The sequence below is a fragment of the Streptopelia decaocto genome, assembly GCF_964273445.1.
Source record: "Streptopelia decaocto genome assembly, chromosome: 1".
Lineage (NCBI taxonomy): Eukaryota > Metazoa > Chordata > Aves > Columbiformes > Columbidae > Streptopelia > Streptopelia decaocto.
In genome coordinates this window covers 71,620,292-71,641,994 of record NC_138663.1, presented here as the reverse complement: position 1 = coordinate 71,641,994, position 21,703 = coordinate 71,620,292, and the positions used below count along the sequence as shown (strand labels likewise).

Sequence of the window (21,703 nt, the reverse complement as noted above, 5' to 3'; positions counted from 1 at the left end):
ACTTTTCATGATTCATTATTATGATAATTATTAAGCTATTGTTTTTATTATAAGCAGTACCATTAAACAGAGTTCTGCTGATCTTCTGCCATGGTAATGGTATCATTTCTCAGCAAACTAGGTCACTGCCTGTCTCCAGGTTCATAAACAAAATTAAAGAGTACCCACATATTTTATGTATATATACAAACACATGTTCATTAGCCATCACAAAAATGCAGCACAAACATTACTGAAGACAGTTTTTCCAGGTTCTTGTGATGTAGAAACTAATTATCCGAACCCAGGTTCCTCAGAAGTGGAATTAAGCAGCTCAATTCTTACAGGTATTTTATTCAGAATCATAGAAAACCTTCGGATAAGGAAGACCCTGGAAGTCATTTGGACCAACACCCTGCTCAAAGTGGGGCCACACAAGTACCATTTAGACAAGAATTTCTTCCCACCTACTTCCTTCTTCTGTGCAGGTGCACATGTGTTCCCACGTACACAAGCTCCCACTGAACAGTGGGGATCACCAACCCTCTCCCAGACTGAAAGTGCGAGGGGCTGACACAGCTCTCGTACTCCTTCAGGTACAGGGTACGCTATGAGCACCAACCGCCCAATTTTCTTCTTGCAGGGAAGAGAGTCATTATCTGTATATCTACTGAGAAAACACCCCCACACCATATGCATTAGTTTTGCAAAGAAGTCAGTAACCAAAGTGGTTTAGTAGAAGAAAAAAAAATACTCTTATTTTCCAAATATTTTCTGTTAAAATGTAACAGAAGAGTATATTAAAGCAAGAAACTTGAAGGTGTCTTCTGCCAATGATTTTGAGTACAAAGAGACTGCAGTCATTACCGTTCTTTCACCTTGGCTTCTGGAAAAAGATGCATTATCTTTAAAGCTTCTATTTTCTTCTGCTCTCAAGAAAAACAGATACATTCCCTTACTTGTCACTCCAGTATTCCAATTCTACAATAAACAAATTTTTCTATTTCTCGATATTTTGCACTCAAAAGTAGGACACACTATCTTTTCTTTCTTATCTTTGTCTGGAGTCAGGTATATATTTGCTTCTAATTAAACGCACCAACTAAGCATCTTACAAAAGACTATTGTAATATAATTTACAGCTGAAACCTACCAGCCAAACAGTGACGCCAAAATGAGACAACACGCTCCTGTACCAAGAATAAAGGCATTATAATTCTGTAAACATTTTTACCAACTCCAGCTCCAAGCCCTAAATGCCTTCAGATGTGAATAACTATTTTATAGCAGGTTTGGAGACTAATTCTTTATGACAAATTTATGACATTTCTCATATGGGACAGAGCAATAAAATTCCAAAGCTCTCACTACAACCCAACCTGCACTAAAGACAGTATTGCCATGCACAAGGGAAGCCACATTTTTCTGAAGCATTCTGACTGCCTTGCAATTCACTTGAAGACCAAAACAAGCAAAGAAACCAACCAACCAAAACAAAAAAAACCCAAAAACCAGAGGATTTTAAAGTACCACTAGCATCCACAGTTCCTGGTGGGAATAAATCTCTGAGTACAAAAGACACTGTTAGATGTGCCCAACTTTCGGACAACCATCTATTCAGATGAAAATGCATAAGGTGAACTGTGACCCTTATTTAAACCAGCCCTCCTCTGGAGAGATTCAGGAGCACTTACTTCATTTGACTGCACTGTCTGTCACAGCCTTGAAGCAGTTATTCTTAAACTTGTATAATTTTTCTCAGCAGATATAAGGTACCTTCACATGAAAATGGCTTTGGACCCAAATATAACAGCACATATTTCTTGGATGCCATTAAGATGAGTATTATCAGTGTCACATACTCCATATCCCTTGTTTCCAGCAAGCCACTACAAGGTGATAGCTCACTTCCAACCAGCAAAACCAGCAGGGCTTTTTTTTCCCTACGAACATACTCCCCAGGCCGCACTGTCAGCTGTGCTGAACGGCAGCAACACGACGTGTGTCAGCACAGAAGCAGTGGCTGAGCTGTGCTGAATGAGCCTCCACAGCCTAATGAGGAGCTGGGGGGAAGGGCTGGAGAGCCAAGGTGCTAAAAACCAGGAAAAGGAAGGGAAGAAGGAGCAAGAAACATCCTTCTGACGGCTGCCATGAAGCAGCGATGCTTTAGTGTGATCTGCTTTAGGAACCTCAGAGCTCTGGTTTCAGTAGGTGAGATGAGGGGTCCCAACTCCTGCCTTGATCGACTGTTTATTAAATACACGCGAGTGAATGAAGGGGACCAGAACGTCACCTGTAGTACCCAAGTGCTGCACATAGCTGACAGGAGCAGATGCTTCGCCCCGTCAGGGTGTTTCCCAAACCAGCCCTCCATGTCTCCAGCTCCGCTAATAAAGCCACCAACCCGGGTACCAGGTACAGCGCTGCAGGTGTTATCAGACTGACGTGACCTGACAGCTCATCGGTGCCAGCTATCTTCAGCCTTCATGTTATCAGCCTAGGCTTGATTGGAACCAGCGACAAGACAGCAAAAAGCACTGTATCCTGTTATCCTTCACCAAGCTCTTCAGTTCCTTCAAACTGCTGCACGTGTATTACTAGTCTCGTTAAAAAGAGACACCAGAGACGAAGAGAAAGTGAGAGATGGGGATAAGAAGGAATGTTATTCGTTCAGGAGACATCTCTAGGGCTTCAGCGACATGCAAATTGGCTAAATATTAGACAGCACTAAGCACACACTAACTTTAATAATCTTCCCTACGCCAGGCATATAATCACACAAATTTGCTTTAAAAATCTTGATGTGATTGACATTGAAAACAGCACCATCTCTATCCTGTTTTTAGTTAGCTGGGAAGGAAATGCAGAAGGGGACAGCAGAGACAGTGGTAAGAGAAAAAGAGAAACAAGCAGTTTCTACAGAAATTAAATTCCATGTGTGCTGCATATTGCAATTTCCTAAATACAACTGTTTATAGTGTCATCATCGTAATCAGATATGCAATTATAACAAAAACTTATTATATAATAGTAAAGAGTTTTCCACTGCCTGACGAAAACACAGATTCAGTTTAAACACATTCACCCTTTGTTCTATTCTTAGTCTGTTGAAGAGGCCTGTGAAATAGTGAAGATAGAGAAAAAGGAAACAAATAATAAACAAGTTAAAGTAGGCATTACAAAAGGGGCTACGGACCTCTGAAATGGAATATATACATGAAAATTCACAGACAATCTATCTAGTTTTATACTAACAATGACAAAAAAGCTCCTGCTTCAGGATAATATCCATTTCAGACAAAGACCAAACTCAGTTGAAATAAAAATTAACAGTAAAATGACCAAAAAAGATGAACTTTAAATTCATATCCTTTATCACAACCAGGATTTCCTCAGCTGGCCTTTATTTCTTTTTTCAACTAATACATGCATTTGAACCCAAAGCTAGATTACAGCTATGAAATTTAAGAATGTCACATCCAAAGCCACCAAAAATCAAGATAATGTAAATTTGATATATCATCAGAATTATTATTTTCTTTCCTAGAATTTTTACAGATAATGTTTTCTATCCAAGCTTAATAGCATTTCTACATCAAAATAAACAAGTAAATACTATTCATTAACCATAACCCTTCTGTTCTGGCTGCATTACAGTTCTCCAATTTCAAAACTTGATCAGAGCACCTGCAGAAAACCTGCGGTACTTTGGTCATCCTGGCCTGTATGTCTCTAAGGCATTAACATTCCAGCTTCACAGTAGCAAAACTCCTTTGAGGTGACTTCTGAGACTGCTTGCGCTCAGTCTCCAGGGCAGGGTGCAAGAGTTTTCACGTTTATGTTTCAATCCATTTCTCCACTGTCCCTCTGGAGGCTCCCATACCTAATACCATCTCCTATGCTATGAGACAGTGAAAAAAAAATAATCTACTGTTGTATCAGCCTTTGCAATCCCATTTCAAATGCAACTGTGAAGACTGGGAAGAAATGAAGGTGATTTGTTTTAATATCGTATTCTCAATGCTAAAGAGTGAATATAAAACATAAAACTGTATTAAAGCTCTCTCTTATGCTTCCAAACTCCACTTACCCAAAATAAGAAGGGCAAGTAAAGACATATGATGAAAATGAAGGATTAAATCAACCAGCCAGTGAGACACTGTCCACATGGGCAACTCAGGTATTCAGTCTGAGGATACAGCGGGGCCTGGACGAGAGACCGTGCTGAGCACCTGAGGGCAGGTTCATGACAGCAACCTCTTCCAGCAGTGGGACAAGTTCTGCAGTGGGCTGTACATCTTCAGCCTGAGCCAGGGAGGATTGACCACTGTCCCAAATGGGTTCTTCAGAAAGCACAGAAATGCCTGACGTTTGCTTGATCACTTCCACTGATTTGAGATGCCTTAATTTCACAGAGCTAATCCAATTCTCCAGCAGTAAGGTACAGTGACACAAGTACATGGAAAATGTAAATAAACTTACATAAGTATACATACATACATACAACTGCATTTATTATCAAGGGTCTCTGTTTCTATAACTTGAAGAATAAACACGAGTACCTGCTTTTTAGGATATGATAGATCATTGATCTGAGGAAATAAAGAGGGATCAAATATTTTTAGCATAGGTATACTTTCATCTTGATTGCTAAATAATTTGGAACAGACTGATTCTACCTGCAAAATGAAGAATTCATTAATGAGATCCACTATGCAATTCCTATAATTAGTGGCTAAGAAAATTAGAGTTTTAAGCAGCAAAAAACTGGGACAGGAGCATAAAATGGGGTCGACATTTAAGTCTTCATTTGAAGCCCATACTGAATATAATACTAAAATGAACAGGTGTACTGTTTGTTCTGAAAAAGTGTAGAACGCTACCCTTTTCTGCTGCATTTTCTTGTATCAACTTCACTCAGGAGGGAGGCACATCCTTGCTAGCATCTGGATATGTGCTGGACATTAAATTTCTAATAAGGAAAAATTATACCTAACAGTGCTTTCCCAGGGATTACTTCCATGTGACTAGACTTGCACCTTTCTTGGGATCTCTCTTTGGTCTTTTTATTCCTACCATGAGAAAAACACTATTCTGACATGACCCAAGCAATACTGACATTATAGTTATCAGCAAACCTAAGGAGCAGGAACTTATTTGTTGTTTTTATACTCCTGAATTCTAGCTATTACAAGCACAGCAAGGCACTATAGTGACACATTAATATTATGCCTTAGAATGTAACTTCATACACACTGCCAAAATTTACCATGTTGGCATCCAGTGACAATACAATATTAAGAGCTGGAAAGGCATGCCATCTGGAAGTAAAAGCTTTCTGATTAGTCTACACAGTGTTGAAAAACTCTTAACAGGATGTTCGTATCTGCATTTACTGAATTTTTAGTTATTTTCCTTCTTATGCTATACCAGATAAATTTTCAGTTAAAAGTACCTGGGGGCTATACTCTTATCAAGCTTTCTTTTTTTAACCCTTATATAAGAAAAACAAAACAAAGTTGTTATGCTGCAGTTACCTTTGTTGCAATCTTCCTTTGTGAAGGATAAAATTATATAAAGACTTATCTTCTGAACCTTGGTTTTAGTGCTCATCATGTTAAAGAAAGCATATAACAGACATGTATGAAGCAAATTATAATCCTTTACACGAAGTGTTTCTCTCCATCTACAGAATACTTAATGCTTGAGCATTCGGGAAATCGCAAGAATTACACAGCTTCAACTTGTGACAATTATAAATGTTAGCAAGTGGCCAAAGCATGCACAGCACGCATCCTGCACACCATCAGATGAAGCAGGGTGAAAGACCAACAGACAACTGTGTAACACCACATCCAGGATGCCGCAGGGAGGGCAGGTAGCTCCAGGTCCCCTCAGAAGCTTACAAGATTCCTTCTCCTGCCAACCCAACAGAAACACATGCAAAGCAAACCTACACTGATTTTTACCATGAATGCTTGTTCAAATACTCCTATCAAAATACAAACATGGTTCTAATTACCTGAGAAAATTAACAGTAAACATGACTTGTGGGATATAACACTGACTTTTAAAAACAAAATATTTTCTTTTTTTGCCACTGCTTTAAGACACGATGGCCACGTGTTTCCAGAAAGTATGTGGAACAAATACTGGGTCTAGCAATGAATTTTCAAATCCCATCTTCAATGAAGGTCCAAAAAAGTCAGTCAGAAGTAAAACCGTGGCTGAGAAATGAAGTCATTCTGTATGTCACTTTCAGGCAAATGACAGGCAGTGCAGAAGAAAGGCCTCTGACAGGAAGGGAGGAGACTGGGAAGGCAGCAGGAGATGAGGAGGTTCAGAAGGGAGGTACATCAGTAGATCCACTAACTGCAGAGTGGTCTATACGTTTCCTAATGGAAGCTGCTCTTCTGCTCTCAGCAGAGCTGTGATACTGAACTAATTCTGCATTTATCATCTCAGATCTTAGGAGCAGTATCAATGATCTGCTCCACTGATCCAGCTGGGCTAATCACACCCTACTACATATTTTTGTTTAAAGTCTAGAAATACACAGCCCTGTGACCTAGTGACTCTAGCTATATACACAGCATATGTGTATTGCGCGCAGTCAACTACAGATGTTTCGGAGCTCCGCCCTTCCAGCATTTTATTTCAGAAGTACCTTGGGGAAGAACCAAGAAATCCACGTTGGCTCTGTGTCCAAATAATCTAATTAATTCTGCTCATGCAGGATTCTCTAGCAGTTTTAATTAGGGCACTATTCGTCTTCTGTACTGGCCTGTAATGTTCTGGTGAGGTACTGAAACAGGCTTTTCACCATAGACTTGTTCTTCTTCATTGCTTGAGATACATGCAGAACACAATATGTTATACCTTGCACTTAATGTCACATATTGTACACATTATATGCAAATAATGAAAAAGCAACGCTTCTAAACGCAGGGACACAGTATTTTTAGCGTTTTATCAAATCTGCAACCAATCATCTGGCGAACAGACACGAGCTGATGCTTGAAAACAGACACTAGGAAAAAAAATAAAAAAGCAATGCTGGAGTGCAAACTTAAGACATTCACCTCCTCGCAAGAGCTTCACAGCTTTCTGACAGTTGCTGAAAGTATGTTTTCCTACAGTGGCCTCAAAACCCATCTCATTAGCACAAACACTTCCTGGGGGACCTTGTAAGTGCATTTCCCTTCAGCCAGTAACGTGTTAACTTATTAATTAGAACGGCTGCTGCAGGGTAAAAGCAGAGAAAATTAATTCAAGAGCTGCCTTAGCAGGCCAACCTATCTCGGGTACTCTACTCACAGGAGAGCTGTCTGCAATTCAGTTTTGTTTAATTAGTCCCACAAAAAGCAACTGTTCGCTCTGATAAGAGCGGGGCGAGAGCTGCAAAAAACAAAACCATCTCTTCTATGCACCAATTTCATTTTTTAATTATTACATTCTGACATGAAAAACTGCTTGTTCCTTTCTCTCGTTGGCAAACCAAGGGCATTAGTCATCAACTTCTGTGCTCTTCCTCTTTATTCTAACGCATCCATCGCTGGAGCAGCTCGGGCTAATAAGTCCCAGGGCTAGCAGGTAACGAACGATACATCATCCCCAAGAAATCTGCTGTAGAGGTTTCCTCACGAATTCACGACACTAGCACATATTTACTGAGTGCTACTGCCAGCACTGTCATGCTGCTTACTAGTTTTGATGCATAGGCTCATGGGCTGATACAGGAGATTATCTCAGTTCTGCCCAAGAGGTGACCAATAAAAAAAAAAAAAAATAAAATAAAATTAAAAAAAAAAATCAAAAAATCAAGGCTTTCTTTGTTTCTCCCCCTGCATATTCCTCCCACCTGCCTACTGTACTCTTCCACTACCCAGACCCCTGCAAGCAAGAAGTGAAGCATCCATGCATATCAATATCCTTCTCTGACATATAAATCTTTAAATTTTAATTCTTGTGTAGTGCCAGGTGTAGAGACGTGATAGACTACAGGAATAAAAAGACAAAAAAAGTTATGGATTTCTTACAAATTTAGAAATATGCTGATAATGTTTCCCTTTCATTCCTTCGAAATTTTAGACGGTTGAGGTCGAACCTCAGTATTTTAATAACGTTAGTGACACTAATTGAAATATTTTCTCACATCATGCAACACTAAAAAACTTGATAAATCAAATCTTTACTCATCTGCTTCCTTTGCTAAAAGTTACCAAAAATATTCAGATCTAGAATGTTGCATTTTTATGAACTGTATGTCTTTCAGTTACTCAACTGCCCTTTTCATTTCTTCAATAGCTCCAGCTTCCAGAAGCATATTTTCCCAGACATATTGACAGTAGGTAAAGCACCAGAAAAACCAGTAACACTTTGCAAGGATAAAAAACAAAACAAACACACCCTGTTTTTATCAAGAGAAATTTAGATAGCAACAAAAAACCTAAACTTAGTTTCTAAAAATAAAACAGCAGTTAGAACGGTCTAAATATCAAGAACAAATCACTGCAACTAGTGAGTTTCCAAATAAGCCAAAAAGTCTCTTTTAAGTTAAATTATGTGCTCAGTGATAATGATCTTGTCCTCCCCCATTCTTAACTCTTAAGGAAAATGACACTAAAAAGGTAGCCCTCTTAAAAGGGGATTTTAAAAGGTTGTGGTGGAGGAAAGTTGGCCTAATCACACAATGTCATCTATTTCACACGGAAGCAAGGCTATTTGATCATCCTGGGTGTGTCTGCTCAGTACTCATCTCCTCCAACTCCATACCCAACACATCCTGTATCTCCTGGCCAACCATTCAGGAAACCAGGGACCGCAGAAATATTTTTGTTTTTACTTTTTACAACTTTTCCTTCATAAATGAACGGCTGTGAAGACACAAGCAACCCTAAACCCCCTGCATTTGCCCCACCAATGAAGAGCAGCTGAAATAAGCTGCCCAGGAACACTTCATGGAGCTGCCAGACCCAGCAAGAGTGCACAGGGGACACAGGAGCAAGGGGCAACTAATGCTGAGTGATGGGACATGAGAAGCCACAGGTGCATTTGAGGGATGGCAAGAAGGAGGGAAGAAAAAAAAGAAAAAGGGGGGAGGGTGTCCACACAAGGCATAGGAACACACAGAGAGAAGCCAAAGGGACTAGCTAAGGTGGAGGGGTAAGCAGAAATCTTTCTAACCCCGAATGTTATTAGTTCTACTGTTCAGAGAACAACCTGTTTGTTTTGTTTTGTTTTTTGGGGGGATGACTAAGAGAAAAGACTGAAGGCTTTGTGGGTTTGGTGGTTTTGTTTTTCACTTGAAAGGAAGATCTCAAGGGGCTTTGTTTTGTCTGCAGAATTAGAAATGGTCTTCTCTTTTTACTATTAGAAAATCTGTTACTGAAAAAGATGAATAAAATAATCAAGAGCCAAAATACAGAATTACGGCTGTAAAATATCATCTTGAGAAAGGTGAATTGCTGAATAACTGAAATACAGTATTAAAAAAAAAATCATCACTTTAGACAGGCCCAGGCTAAGAGGTTACAGCAGAGAAAAAACAAAAAAACAACAGAAGTCCCATTGTAGAACAACTTCTGCAATTCTCTCCTTTTTCCCCCTTCTGATGATGTAATTGAAAAGAATAAAAAACAAACCAAAAATGCTTAAATACAGATGTTGACTATGTTCTGAATCTTCAGAACTTTCTCACATGCCTAGGGAAAAACAGGTGCTGTTAGAAGTGGTGTGTACTGCTGAGCGCTTAAGGGAAGTCATATGCGCTTTCCTCTGTAAAAACAATTACCCATTCCCTCCCTCAAATGGTAACATATTAGCATTCTGCCATGAAATATTTCTGATAAATTTCAATATCAGTTAAAAATAAATAAAACCAAAAAAACTTTAAAGTATTATACTAATTGTTTTCATTTTAATGAATATGTAAGAAAGTATGAATAGATATAAAAGTCTAAATTACTTGTCTATGCAGGTGTTTGTTACAGGTTTCATCAATTCCAGAGACTTTACTCTGGAATGAGGTAACTGCTGGGACCCAGGTGACTTCACTTCTGTGTCAGGAGACACAGCTGTTGGATGCAGCTCTCTTCAGACAGAGAAGGTTGGTCAGCCCCTTGCACCAAGAAAGATCTGCATCTTCACAGCCTCATCTCCAGAATGAATCGCTTCCAGGTTAGCCAAAGGTAGGTCAGGGAATGGACAAAACACCAAAACCATGTATATTTACACTGCTGCACAACACACCACAAGTAAGGGAAAAACTGTAGAGAAGTCTGCAGCAAAAGAAGACTGAGAGCACAGCAGTGCCAGCGGGAAACACTGCAGTAGCTCTGACACCAGAATGGCTGGAGACACTTGATAACACAGGAAGGTTTGTGCTCCATGGAAAAAACACACAGATTTGGAGGGTGATGGTGTCAATTTTTGATCAGTGGACACTTTTCAAGCAATTAACCTTTCTAAAATAATCTCCACATCCTGCATGATTTTCCAGGGGGTGCTGTGCACCTAACGCAGTGCCAGGCAGGCGCTCTCTTCCTAGAGGGGCATCAGCCAGACTGCAGCAGCGTGTTGTTACACTAAAGCCGCCCTCTTCCTCTCCTATGGATCGAAGGGCACAAAAAGGAGTGACTCCAGAATAAAACAAGCCACCAAACTATCCTGTTGGACAAAGCCACTGAAGTGTGTTTTAGGTGTGATCATATCAGTAGTCATTTTGGAGTGGTACTTTCTCCTCACTGGCGTTGCTGTGTGGAAGGTGGGGTTGTTTCCGTTTTGCTTGTTTCTGTTACTCCCACAGCAACTGTGAGCATTTAGTTTTTATGTGAGAAATCCACATTTGAACTGCAGTTTTTCAGGTGGCAAGCTGTCACATTGAGCCCCACATGTGATTGCTTTCAGGTGGGATGACTTTTTTAAAGTTCTGTTACACATCTGGTTTCATGATCTCTCTATTCTTATCATGGGAGCTATATTACACTATAAATCATTTTTAACAGAGAAAGAGATGTTAGGGTATTCCAGTTAACCAGTATCAATTAAAAAAAATACTTGAGTTATTGTACATGACAATTCCAATCCCTTTCCATTGCTTGAAAACTTACACCAGTCTTTCTTTTTCAAAGAAAGTATCACCACAGAATACTTGTCTCTTTTTTGATACTACTAAGTTTTCTTTTTTTTTTTTTAAATAAACAGCAAATGAAGGACTATTTCAAAATATATATATATCCCTATCTCCATGTTCTGAATTAACAAAACTAGTTATAATATTTATAGCCAAAGACACAAATGTAAAACTCATCCAACTCCTGTTACCTTCTATAAACAAACACCATTACAAAAATACTGCATGAACTTTTGGTCTCTTAACAGGCAGAATTTAAGAAAATGACATAACCTCCCAAACCAGCATTACAAGAAACTGTGGAGTTCCAAATAAATACCACAAGAAGACAGTGGATGTGTTTCATGTGTGCTGCCTCTGTTCCTACTCAAGAGTCCATACAAACACCTCTCTTGTCAATACGATTGATTTCTTTATGCCAGATTAACATTTGTGGTGAAAGAAGAGGTCAGAACGAAGAGCATAAGAAACACTATTTCATGCCTAGATAAAGCAGCTGAAGCTTCACAAAAATTTGCAAAGGATAACCTCAAAAAATCATAGCTCTATATGATACCTTGGGCATAAGCTGTGACTCAGTTGTGTGCGCAAACAGTACTTGCCAGAGCTATCACATTTAAGGATGAGGGTCAAATTAGGGATAAACGCATATATAAAAAGTACCAGTTATACCCTTAATTAAGAAGTTGCTGTGACTGGATCAAAAGGAATCACATCATCGCTATAAAACTGTTTGAGGAAAAGAGTTATTTTAGCATAGTTCTCTGTAAAGACCGTTTTCCACTAATTTCCCAATCCTTAGGATTAATGAAACTGAAATACTAGTACATGATGATCCTTTTTTTTCAGATTATTTTCTCCATTTCTGAATACCTTAGCAACAGAGCACAGAACATCTATTAAAAAGGGACAATTTTGCTACACAGTCATACAGAATTAAGAATGGGATTCAAGGTTTTACTTATGGGACTGGTTCTGAGAAAAGCCTTAGTTAGTTACAGGATACCCCCAAAGAGAATCACACATTCAGCTTCAGTGTTGGAAAGGGGAGGATGGGGAAGGATAAAAGCTTCTGATAGCACTAGTTTGCTTAAAATTTTGCAAGTGCTAACATGACAGTTCTCTGCAACACATCTTATGATGTTGCTTAAGCAACATCTTCTAAAACAAGCACTGCATTACATACATCAAACAAAAACTCCTTACCTATGACTTCCATCCAGATTTGATTTGTGGATGAAATTCAGTTTAGCATCTGCCCAGTAAAGTTTCGCTTCCTCATAATCCAGCGTCAGTCCATTTGGCCAATATATGTCCGTGTTAACTATAATGGAGCGGCTCGAACCATCCATCCCAGCACGTTCTATCTTTGGCACTTCTCCCCAGTCTGTCCAATACATGAACCTATTATTATTTAAAAAGGAGAAAAGATAAAAAGGGAAAGCAGTCACATATAAATCTACAATTGGAACACAGAATACAATTTTCAGTAAAGGCAAAAGTGGCAGTGTCTCTGGAAGTCTGATATACTGGGTAAGGTATGCATGGTCCTGTGAAACACAACAAAATAAAGTTAATTTACAAAAAGCTGAAGAAAAACAACTTAAGAGAAACCCATGGTACTATGTCATGCTATACTTCTGAATGTTTCTTTCTTGCTTTGGGTCAAGTGAGAAAGTTGGGAATATCCAACAAATCTTGACAATAACCTCAGAATTCAGCATTAAACAGCAAAGATGGATATTACAGACTATCATAAAAGTACAACAGCCTCTTTAACATGGGTCAGTGCATTGGTGAGGTAAAGGAAAATCTAGGAGTGTGCACTTATAGTGGATATAGCAGTCACATGTGACAGAGTGAAGTGGATTTGATGGAAGACCAATTCACATGCTTCCCCACTCCCCCCACCCCCCCAAGAAATTCAGACAGGCAGCTAAGCCAACATGTTTACAAGCATGGCTTGCATCCACTGACCAGGCAAAACACTCTGTAAAATCTTTTAACATGGGGGAAGCAAGTTTTAAAACATGTTAGCATATACTGGCACATGTTTAAACATTATTTAGCAAGTAATGGGGGAAGGGAAGTTACCTAGTTCCATTTAAGCCTAAGGTAAAGCAAGGGAATCCACTTTATTATGGCTGCAGACTAGCAGGGGGTAAGAACATTTGCCCTTTTTCTGCAGGTGGTAGAAAAAGAATTTACTTTCGTGGGTTGTTAACAGAATTCTTAACTAAACAGAAGTAATATATAATATAAACAGATTAGACAAAGCGTGTCAATGAAGCTTGCTCTGTTGTGTTGTTGCAGCTGGGACAGACAAGAAGACTACTGTCCTAAATTGCTTCTCATAACCCCATGATGTCTGCCAGCATACCTGCTTGTATCTGGTGCTCCCTTAACCTGGCTCAGTCAAAATAACCCAGACTGGGAAAGATCTGAAGCTTCTAAACTAACCCAGATCATCACACAATCACAACATGTCAATATATGGTGCCCACATGTGAAGAGGCCTGGCCACCCATCCTTTAAGAAAAACAAATGTGTAACACGTTTAAGGAACATTTGCAGATTAAGTTATTCTTGGCAAAGAATATATTTCTTAATTTTAAAAAGTCAGGAAATTCCATGCCATATTTCCCCCTTAATTCATGCCTACAGTGTGTTTGTTTTAATGCACAGCTTTATCTGCAGACAGAAATGCAGCTGATGATTAACACAAACATTGCCCTATTCGATCCCAAGTGAGTCATTCTTTGTGGAGCAATGTGCCTGTCAAACACAGGGCACAAATATCTGAAGAGAACATGTGAGACTTCTGTAGGCATGAATCAATTCTACAGAAAAACTAGTTTTCCATCAGGAAGAAACAGTCCGGTAAGGTAGCACAGTAGCAAGTCACCTGGTCAACCTATGCAATAACTATATACTAAAAAAAAAAAAAAAGTTAAAAAAAGTCAGGCAGCATTTAGCCAGCAAACACACGTGAGAAAGATGAGACAAAAATTAATTTCTTGAAACTTCTTTAAAAAGATCCTTCTTTGCCCCAGCTGTCAAGTCCTAGACTTCCAAATACTTCATCAATGTTAATAGGTTTCAAGGTTCTGGCCACCCTGCTAGACTGATTTTTCAGGCCTAAACAGCTCATTAGTCGCTGTACAGTTTCATCTTCTTCCCTGCCTCCCTCTCACCTCTCATGCAAGCTGCAATTACTCAAGGAAAAACAGGTAAGGGAAGTTTGGTAACAAAGAAAATCCTTCCTGGACTTCATAAAACAAACCCTGTTTCATTTGCCGGAGGAGCATATGTAAACACAGAGCCAGCTTTAAAATTCAGTAGCATTTCCAGTCAGCTACAGTGACCTCTGCTCAGTTTCTCCAATAATTTTTTTTCCACTATCACCCATTTGTTTTCCTCCACCCTGCTTGAAAGCCTACAGGTTTTAATGTCTCCATTAAAAATCTTTGGAACCAGCCATGCTCCAGCTGATGGCATCAAAGGCTGTGCTTGACTTGAGAAGCTGGGCTTTTCATCGCTGTAAAAGCAATGCAGGTTATAGCTTGACAAACATTTCTTTAAGTAACAGTTGCTTTTAAGCAACTTCTTGCACATCATCTTTGTTTCCAGTACACAGCTTATATGGCCATGGAGGAAACTGGATTCAAGGAACAGGTCTGGGCTAAAAAGAAAAGAAAAATCAGTCATCAGTCTGAATGCATTCCAGCCCACAGCTCCATGAACACTTCCACTTGCACGTAGAGTGGAGGTTTCTGCAGCTGCCTCATCCAGCACAGGTGCCAAGAACTGTCTCTTTCTTACTCAGAAAGTGCATTTTAGAGCCTTGTCTGCAACAGCTGAGCAAGTACAGGTTACAGGAGTAGGAGGGGATGGGAAGAACTCTGTAAAACAGCTGTAAGAAATGCCCCCCATCATAACAATGCTTTAAGTTAACTGCAGCTGCTAAAAAGCAAGGTAGACAGGACTAATATCCATGGGAGAGCTGGGGGGATGGATGGACAGGACTGTAAATTCCTATTACTGCAATGGTCTTTCTACAGATTTTGCTACAGAGATCTCAGGTAATACCAAACTGTTCACATGTGTGCCGGTTCCTCCTTTCTGGAAGGCTTACAGATTCTTGTTTCATTATACAATGGTTGGTAAGTAATTCATACGGAGACCATACCAAAAGGAAGATGTTATGACATACAGACTTCTTGAAGGATGGTAAGCCAGCCATACAGACATACAAACAAAGCCACCACCAAAGCACACAAGATAGAGCAAAATAGTAACTGAAAAGTAATGTCTTGTGCTAAATTATACCATTTATAAACCACTGGAAGACTACTGTTCCGTTTGCTCCTCACCTAGTTACACCTTGCTACAAAATTTAAACCCAGGAATAAAGATTTTAATTCTAGCCCAGGAGAGGAGAGAGAGAAAAAAAAAATCTATTCTGAATGTTAATGAAATAAAACATATGTATGTAGCATGTTCACTGTACAGTGGTACCAGCATGGCACCGGGCTCCATGTTGGACAATCCCAAATCTGTTAGATCCAAAGTGCAATATACAGACAAGCTGGAACTGGCTCCAGCAAGCCTGCTTGGGTCCAGAAACAGGAATGCTTTCTAATGCTTCTTATCTTAATGTTGGTTTATCTTATAAGGCTATCCCATCTATAAAAATTAGGAACAAATACAGGAAAAGCTTTGATCGTATTTCCCTACAAACTTTTATCTACGCATCTTTAGATTTGGTGTTTTTAAATTTTCGTTTCTCAGGTATGCAAGGTAAACCCAGGCAATAAAAAGGCATCAGAAATCACTATGTAGTATATAGCTGTAACTTCACAGTTTTATTTGCTCCAAATTAAAAGGTTTTGCTACAGAAGAAAAAAGGGGAAACAGCATTCTTGATTCCATTCTGTGTGATGAACAAATACAAAAAAACAACAGATCTTTTTTGAAAAAGCTCATAGAGTCTAGGCATGCTGATGGCAGAATATCCCACATACATAGAAAAAAGCTTGCAGAGTACAAATGCCAAGATTAAATGCTATAATTCAGCAGTGATTTCCAACAGTGTACACAGAGGGAGACCAATTCATCGCCAGCACCCATCAGCTTTGCACCTTTCTGATCCACACCGCTCCCTCAAGCCGACGCAGATCCTTTCAGTCCTACTATCCCATATGAAACCAGGCCCCTGCTGGGAGTGTCATTAAAACACCAGCCCCCATCGAGATGCATGCAACTGTTTCACTCATTGAACAGAGATGCCCTACGCGACACTTAAGCTGATTTTAAGGCAGGTAATTGGGACACCTTACAGGGTTGGCAATCGTTTACCTTCCTGAATGTTATTCAGCGGGAAGAACAGCTGCTTAATTGGGACAGCCAATTATTTGGTGAGGCCCAGTGAATGCTCCAACTTTGCAATTATGCTCGTTTCAGGCCCTAAGAACCTCTGAGCTCTACAGGGACCCAAACAGCCGCCAAACTTCAGAGCCCATGAAGGTTTCAGAAGTGCAGCAACCCCTGTGGAGCTCATCAGCTCTGCAGCGGTCCTGGTGTAACACAGCCCACTTCAGCTCCAGCAAAAGCAGGACTGGCACTCATAGAACGAAGAAATACCAAGTTAAATGACAGGCGCTGGAGTAGCTCAGGAAAATTACGCACAATAAATATGTGTTTGGCTATCAAAAGTAGCTCTTTGCTTGAGAAGAATAAATGTTCGCAGCCCTTCAGTAGTTTAAGAAAAGACACTTGAATCAAGTGACCCTTCAGGTATCCTGAACAGCAACTTCTTGAGGCAGGTTCAGAGGGATGGAAACAGCAACCCAGAAGGACATAATAAGTATCAAATTACATAGAAAATGGATTTTCAAATAAGGGGACTAGAAGCACCACAGGAAGGTTTTAATACAAAGTTTCTCAACTGATTGCAAAATTCAGGAAATATTTTCAGTCCTCCAAGAGAAGCAAAAAATGCACATAGCAAATCAAATATGGAGATCATTCTTCATTAAAGAGAGGAAGAAATACCCCTTTGGGATACAATCAAGATAAACACGAGAACAGATGTTGTTAGCTAGTTGAGAACTGTATTCTTCCAATAGCTTGTCTCTCTGAATAAGTAAGTGCGGACATTAGTTGAATGTAATTTTCAGAGTTGCTCCACAATAATTTCTTATGGCAGAAGTCCACAGGTGCTTGCACCCCAGCTACACTATTTCTCAGCCCAGATTATTAGTTCTCAGACCATCTAAACTAGACATGAGTCTGTCCAGTGACTTCAACACAATGACCCATAACAGAGACATCTCATCCTGCCACTGCTGCTAACAAAGCAGTAACCTTGTGCAGAAACAGAGGTCAGTAACGATGGATTAGTGCAGCCTCCACAGCTGATCTGTCAGGGATGCTGAAAGACTCAACTGACAAGAGGGAGTTATCAATGTGCAGAATTCCACATATATGTATGTCTACCATACACAAGAAAAAGGTCTACCGGAAAACGTATTTCATAAGACATACAAATATTTTTCGCAGTATACTCTATACTGGTTCCCTGAAGAGGAAGAAGCTATCCTGGTCGTAGTACTTTAATGCATATGACTGCATTTATCCTAGGACATCAGGCAGTATACTAATTAGCCAAAGACCAACCTATAACCAGTACAGGAATATGATGATTTCCACTTTAGAGCTGGTTTTAGTCTCCTTTTCAGATCGTATCTGGCAGGAGAAAAAAATATCACCAGAACTTCCCGTTTCTTGGAATTCTTTTATAAATAAGATATAAATGCAACCACTCTGGTTTTGGAAGAAGAAAACGTGATGAAATGATCAGAAGCTGAAGCTTTGTTTCTAGCTCAGTATCAATAACACAATATAAAACTAGAATGAGATTTTGGAGATGGTTTTCACAAGCCCTGAAAAGAATACCTTGGCAAAAACACTGAAAGTCATTATAAGAAATCAACATGGAAGCACAAACTTATATGATATTCCCATTTCATGAACAGAAAGAAACAACTCGGTGTGCAAAAGTATCTCTCAGCCATCATGCCATCTATTTTCAGGTATTCTAGTTTAAAGAATATGCTGGGCGATTTGACAAGAACAACACAGATAAGAGATTGCTTTTCATTTTCACCCAGACATTTCTCAGAGTCCGTGGAAAGTAAGATTTGACTTCACAGTCAAACATGCTGATGTACCACAGAGTCACACGCATATGGTTGTCCTTTTGGTCACAGATCCCAAGGAAAAAGAGAAAGAGGTTCATTAAAGAACAAGCAGCAGCTAATTTTCCTGAATGTTCTCAAAAGCAGAATTTCAGTTGTTTGAGGAAGTTGTTTGCTCCTTGAACTTGTAAATTAACTTTTCCTATCTTCAGATACAAAAAGTCTAACAACATGGCTTCCACAGTTACGGAGCAGAAACAATTTTTGGGTTTCTCCTAGAGCAAGCAGGAAATAAAACTCGTCGGAACTTAGCAGCATTTAAAAACAATATTTGAAACAACAGTTTACCCAGTTTAAGCCAAACAAATGCAAAAAGAAAAAACTTCCCTTCTCTGTTACCTGTTTAACACCATCCCTAGATAGTAGCTGACTGCAAGATGCAAGCAACGGGCAGATGTGCTTCGGGAGGGCCTCAGCGAGCCATTTGCGCAAGAATCACTTCAGATGCAAGACACTGTCTGAAGTTCAGCCAGCCTTTTAGCAGCAAGTGAGCCAAGAGTTAATGTAACAGGAGATGGACAAATTAACAAAAATAAAATTCTTGCCTTCCAACCTACCTTAGTTATTCAACTATAACAAGAAAATAGCAGAGGAAATCAAACCAGCTGGCACTTTTGACAGACTTTCAAAAAACAAACACACAAACAGGAAAAACAAACCAAACCAAACCAAACAAACAAACCAACCAATCAACCCCCACACAAACAAAAAACTGTGCCACAGTCTCTCAAGATGCCAGGAAAGACACACAGCCAGAACTGTGTCTGCCCTGGCAGTGCCTCCAGCTGTAGTTGTTCAGTGCTGCCCTGAAGAAGCCCACGAACATAGAACCACCCATTTCAAATTTTTTTGATATCCTGTTAAAAGGTGCAGATCTACACTGAACTGAACAAAACATTGAAAGCAATATAGAAGAACACTTAGCTACGTTAAAACTGCAGGTGGTGGAGAGCAGTGAAAAAACAGTGGGATCACTGTTCACCATCTTTCCCAGATAAAATTTAAGGTTTTTGTACAATTAAAAAAATAGAGCATTTCTTTACAGGGACTTGCACTAAAAATACAAACATTTGCATTGTAAATATTTAGTTTGTAAATGAGAATTTAGAATTCAGTAATTCCAAAGTGCCTTGGGCTGAAACTAGACAAGGCAGCTGCTACCATGAATTTTTCACTCCCAGCTTTGACACACAAGGATCTTTTCAGCACAGTCATAATCAAACTCACTTCTCTTTCAACAAAAAACTGGGATAATTCTCCTTATTGCCTGATACATCCTGAATACAGGAAGAGGAGAAAGATTTTCTCTATACTTAAATCTTAAATTGAAGCCCTAGGAACACACCAACTTCTCCACAGCAGTAGAGCACAGTCATACATACCAATGGCATCACTCAGTGCATGAAGGAGAGAGGGCGAAACCTGCCAACTAGCATTCTGGGCTGTTCCATACAAGCAAAAATCTAGTCATCTCACTGTATATCACTGTACAAAATTTTGAGTTATGAACTGCACACAGAGTACTACACAGATTCATGAGCTACATTCAATTTAAACAGAATTTGCTGGTATAACTATCCTGCCAGTCCCTAATGCAGATGCAGTTTAAAAGAGTTAAAGTTTCTAGCCGAGATCTACTCACTTAACTTTATTCCTGTTCTACTGGCTTCAGTTTGGCCCAATCAACTCCCTGAAGCAGTTCACAAGACTATCAAGTGGGTACCTGTGCTAAAACATGAGAAGGCAGGATGGCAATGCCAGGAAACAAGAGGAGAAAAGGGGTTAAATTAGCTGAAAAACTATCAGGAGATGCCCTGTCTTCCATCAGCTGAAACTGGGGAACAGCATGTTCCATATCATGAGATTCTTCTGCAATTTTTCCTCAATGAGATTATTTTGTTTTATTATTCTAAGTTAGTCTTTCATCAGTAAAACACCACCTTGTTATTCAGCTCCTCTCAGTACGCTGTTACTAACTGAATCATTTTTATGTTCTTGATTCCTGATTCCTCCAAGGAATACAAAACGAAGCTGGCTCTTACCTTTCATATCATATTGCCAGGACTCTGCCATTTCTTTTTTCACAGATTCCATCCTATTGTTTGGTATGTAAATCAAGCTTACTTACATGTAACCATCATCCTTTGCCTTTTTTTTATTAAATGAATTCATAATGTCACTTAGGACTTCAGTGCATTTTCAGTGCAGTTCCTATCCTTGTGATTTGTTTATCCACTTGTTGGTAAGGAAACCAACCTGATGCCCTCAGTAAGGAACAGGCAGGCAAGCAGTTCATTCATTGCAGGTTTCCTGAAATGGCTTTATTTGCCTTGATTGGGGTCTTTTTGTGGTGTGGTTTGGTTTGTGTTCTGTTTTGTTTTTTTTTTTTTTTTTTCTTCTATACTTTGATCATCTACTAGACTCACTAAATCACCTACTCGCCTATAAGAAAGCAGCATGCACCAATTAGTCTTCTCATACCACAAAATCACCAAAAATAAGACCTCATTTTTAACCCATCAAAAGTTACATGATGTACACTACAAAATAAATTTAAAAAAACAAAAAGGGGGAAGAGGAGAGATTGCTCTGTGGAGGGTAAAAGGAGTAGATATAAAGGGACACAGTGTAATTAATGCTTAATGAGACAGGCCACATTACACTGCAGATTCGGTTAGAGCCCTAATTGTGGAGATACCAACCTAGGTGGGCTTGGTTTTTATTCAGAAGGAGGAATGTTTTCATATAACATTTAGAAGGGCTCACCAGAATACTGACCAAAGACTTCACACTTGGATGAAACAAACAGCCCTTCATTTTTATATTTAAAACATGATTGTCAGATAACTGAGATGTCCAAGACTTTTCTCAATCTTTTTCTAGGTTAGGTTTTGCAATAAAGGAAGATGTTTTACTTTTCCATTCCTAGTTGAAACAGCTCAATACCAAGTACTCAGATTCAATTTTTATGGAAAAAGTGGCTATGCATTCTACAGCAACTACACTTGCAGTATTTATGCACCTGGAATTCTGAAGTTAAAAATCAATTAAAACAGCTTTAAATCCAAGTAATTAGCATTTCTCCCAACAAGCTTCTTGCAGGTCATTCACCTGCTCTTCTGGTAAGAGCCAACATTAATCATGCACACCGCATACAAATTACTTCTGGCACAGAGATATATTGGAAGAGGGGAAAAAAAATCCAAAATCCTGCCCCAAGCACAAGCCTTACTCACAAAACACTTTCTAACAAGGCACAAGGAAAATGCCCACCAAACTATTAAACTAACTAGGGGAAACCCAAATATGCTTCCAGTCACTCAAAAGTGTA

General features: G+C 39.3%; 1 protein-coding gene across 4 annotated transcripts in view; it reads right to left on the bottom strand.

Moving 5' to 3' along the window:
* Positions 1-21,703, bottom strand: part of LRP6 (LDL receptor related protein 6) — a 124,146-nt gene that overhangs the window by 60,696 nt on the left and 41,747 nt on the right. For 2 of the 4 annotated variants that reach the window (XM_082043678.1, XM_082043679.1), the window contains exon 3: positions 12,320-12,517. The exons of 1 other annotated variant lie outside the window; for it this stretch is intronic. In XM_082043678.1, coding sequence (XP_081899804.1) covers positions 12,320-12,517 — 198 coding nt within the window. Of the gene's footprint in view, positions 1-4,069; positions 4,408-12,319; positions 12,518-21,703 lie in introns of those variants that run through there. One more of the 4 variants, XM_082043681.1, reaches the window with a different exon arrangement.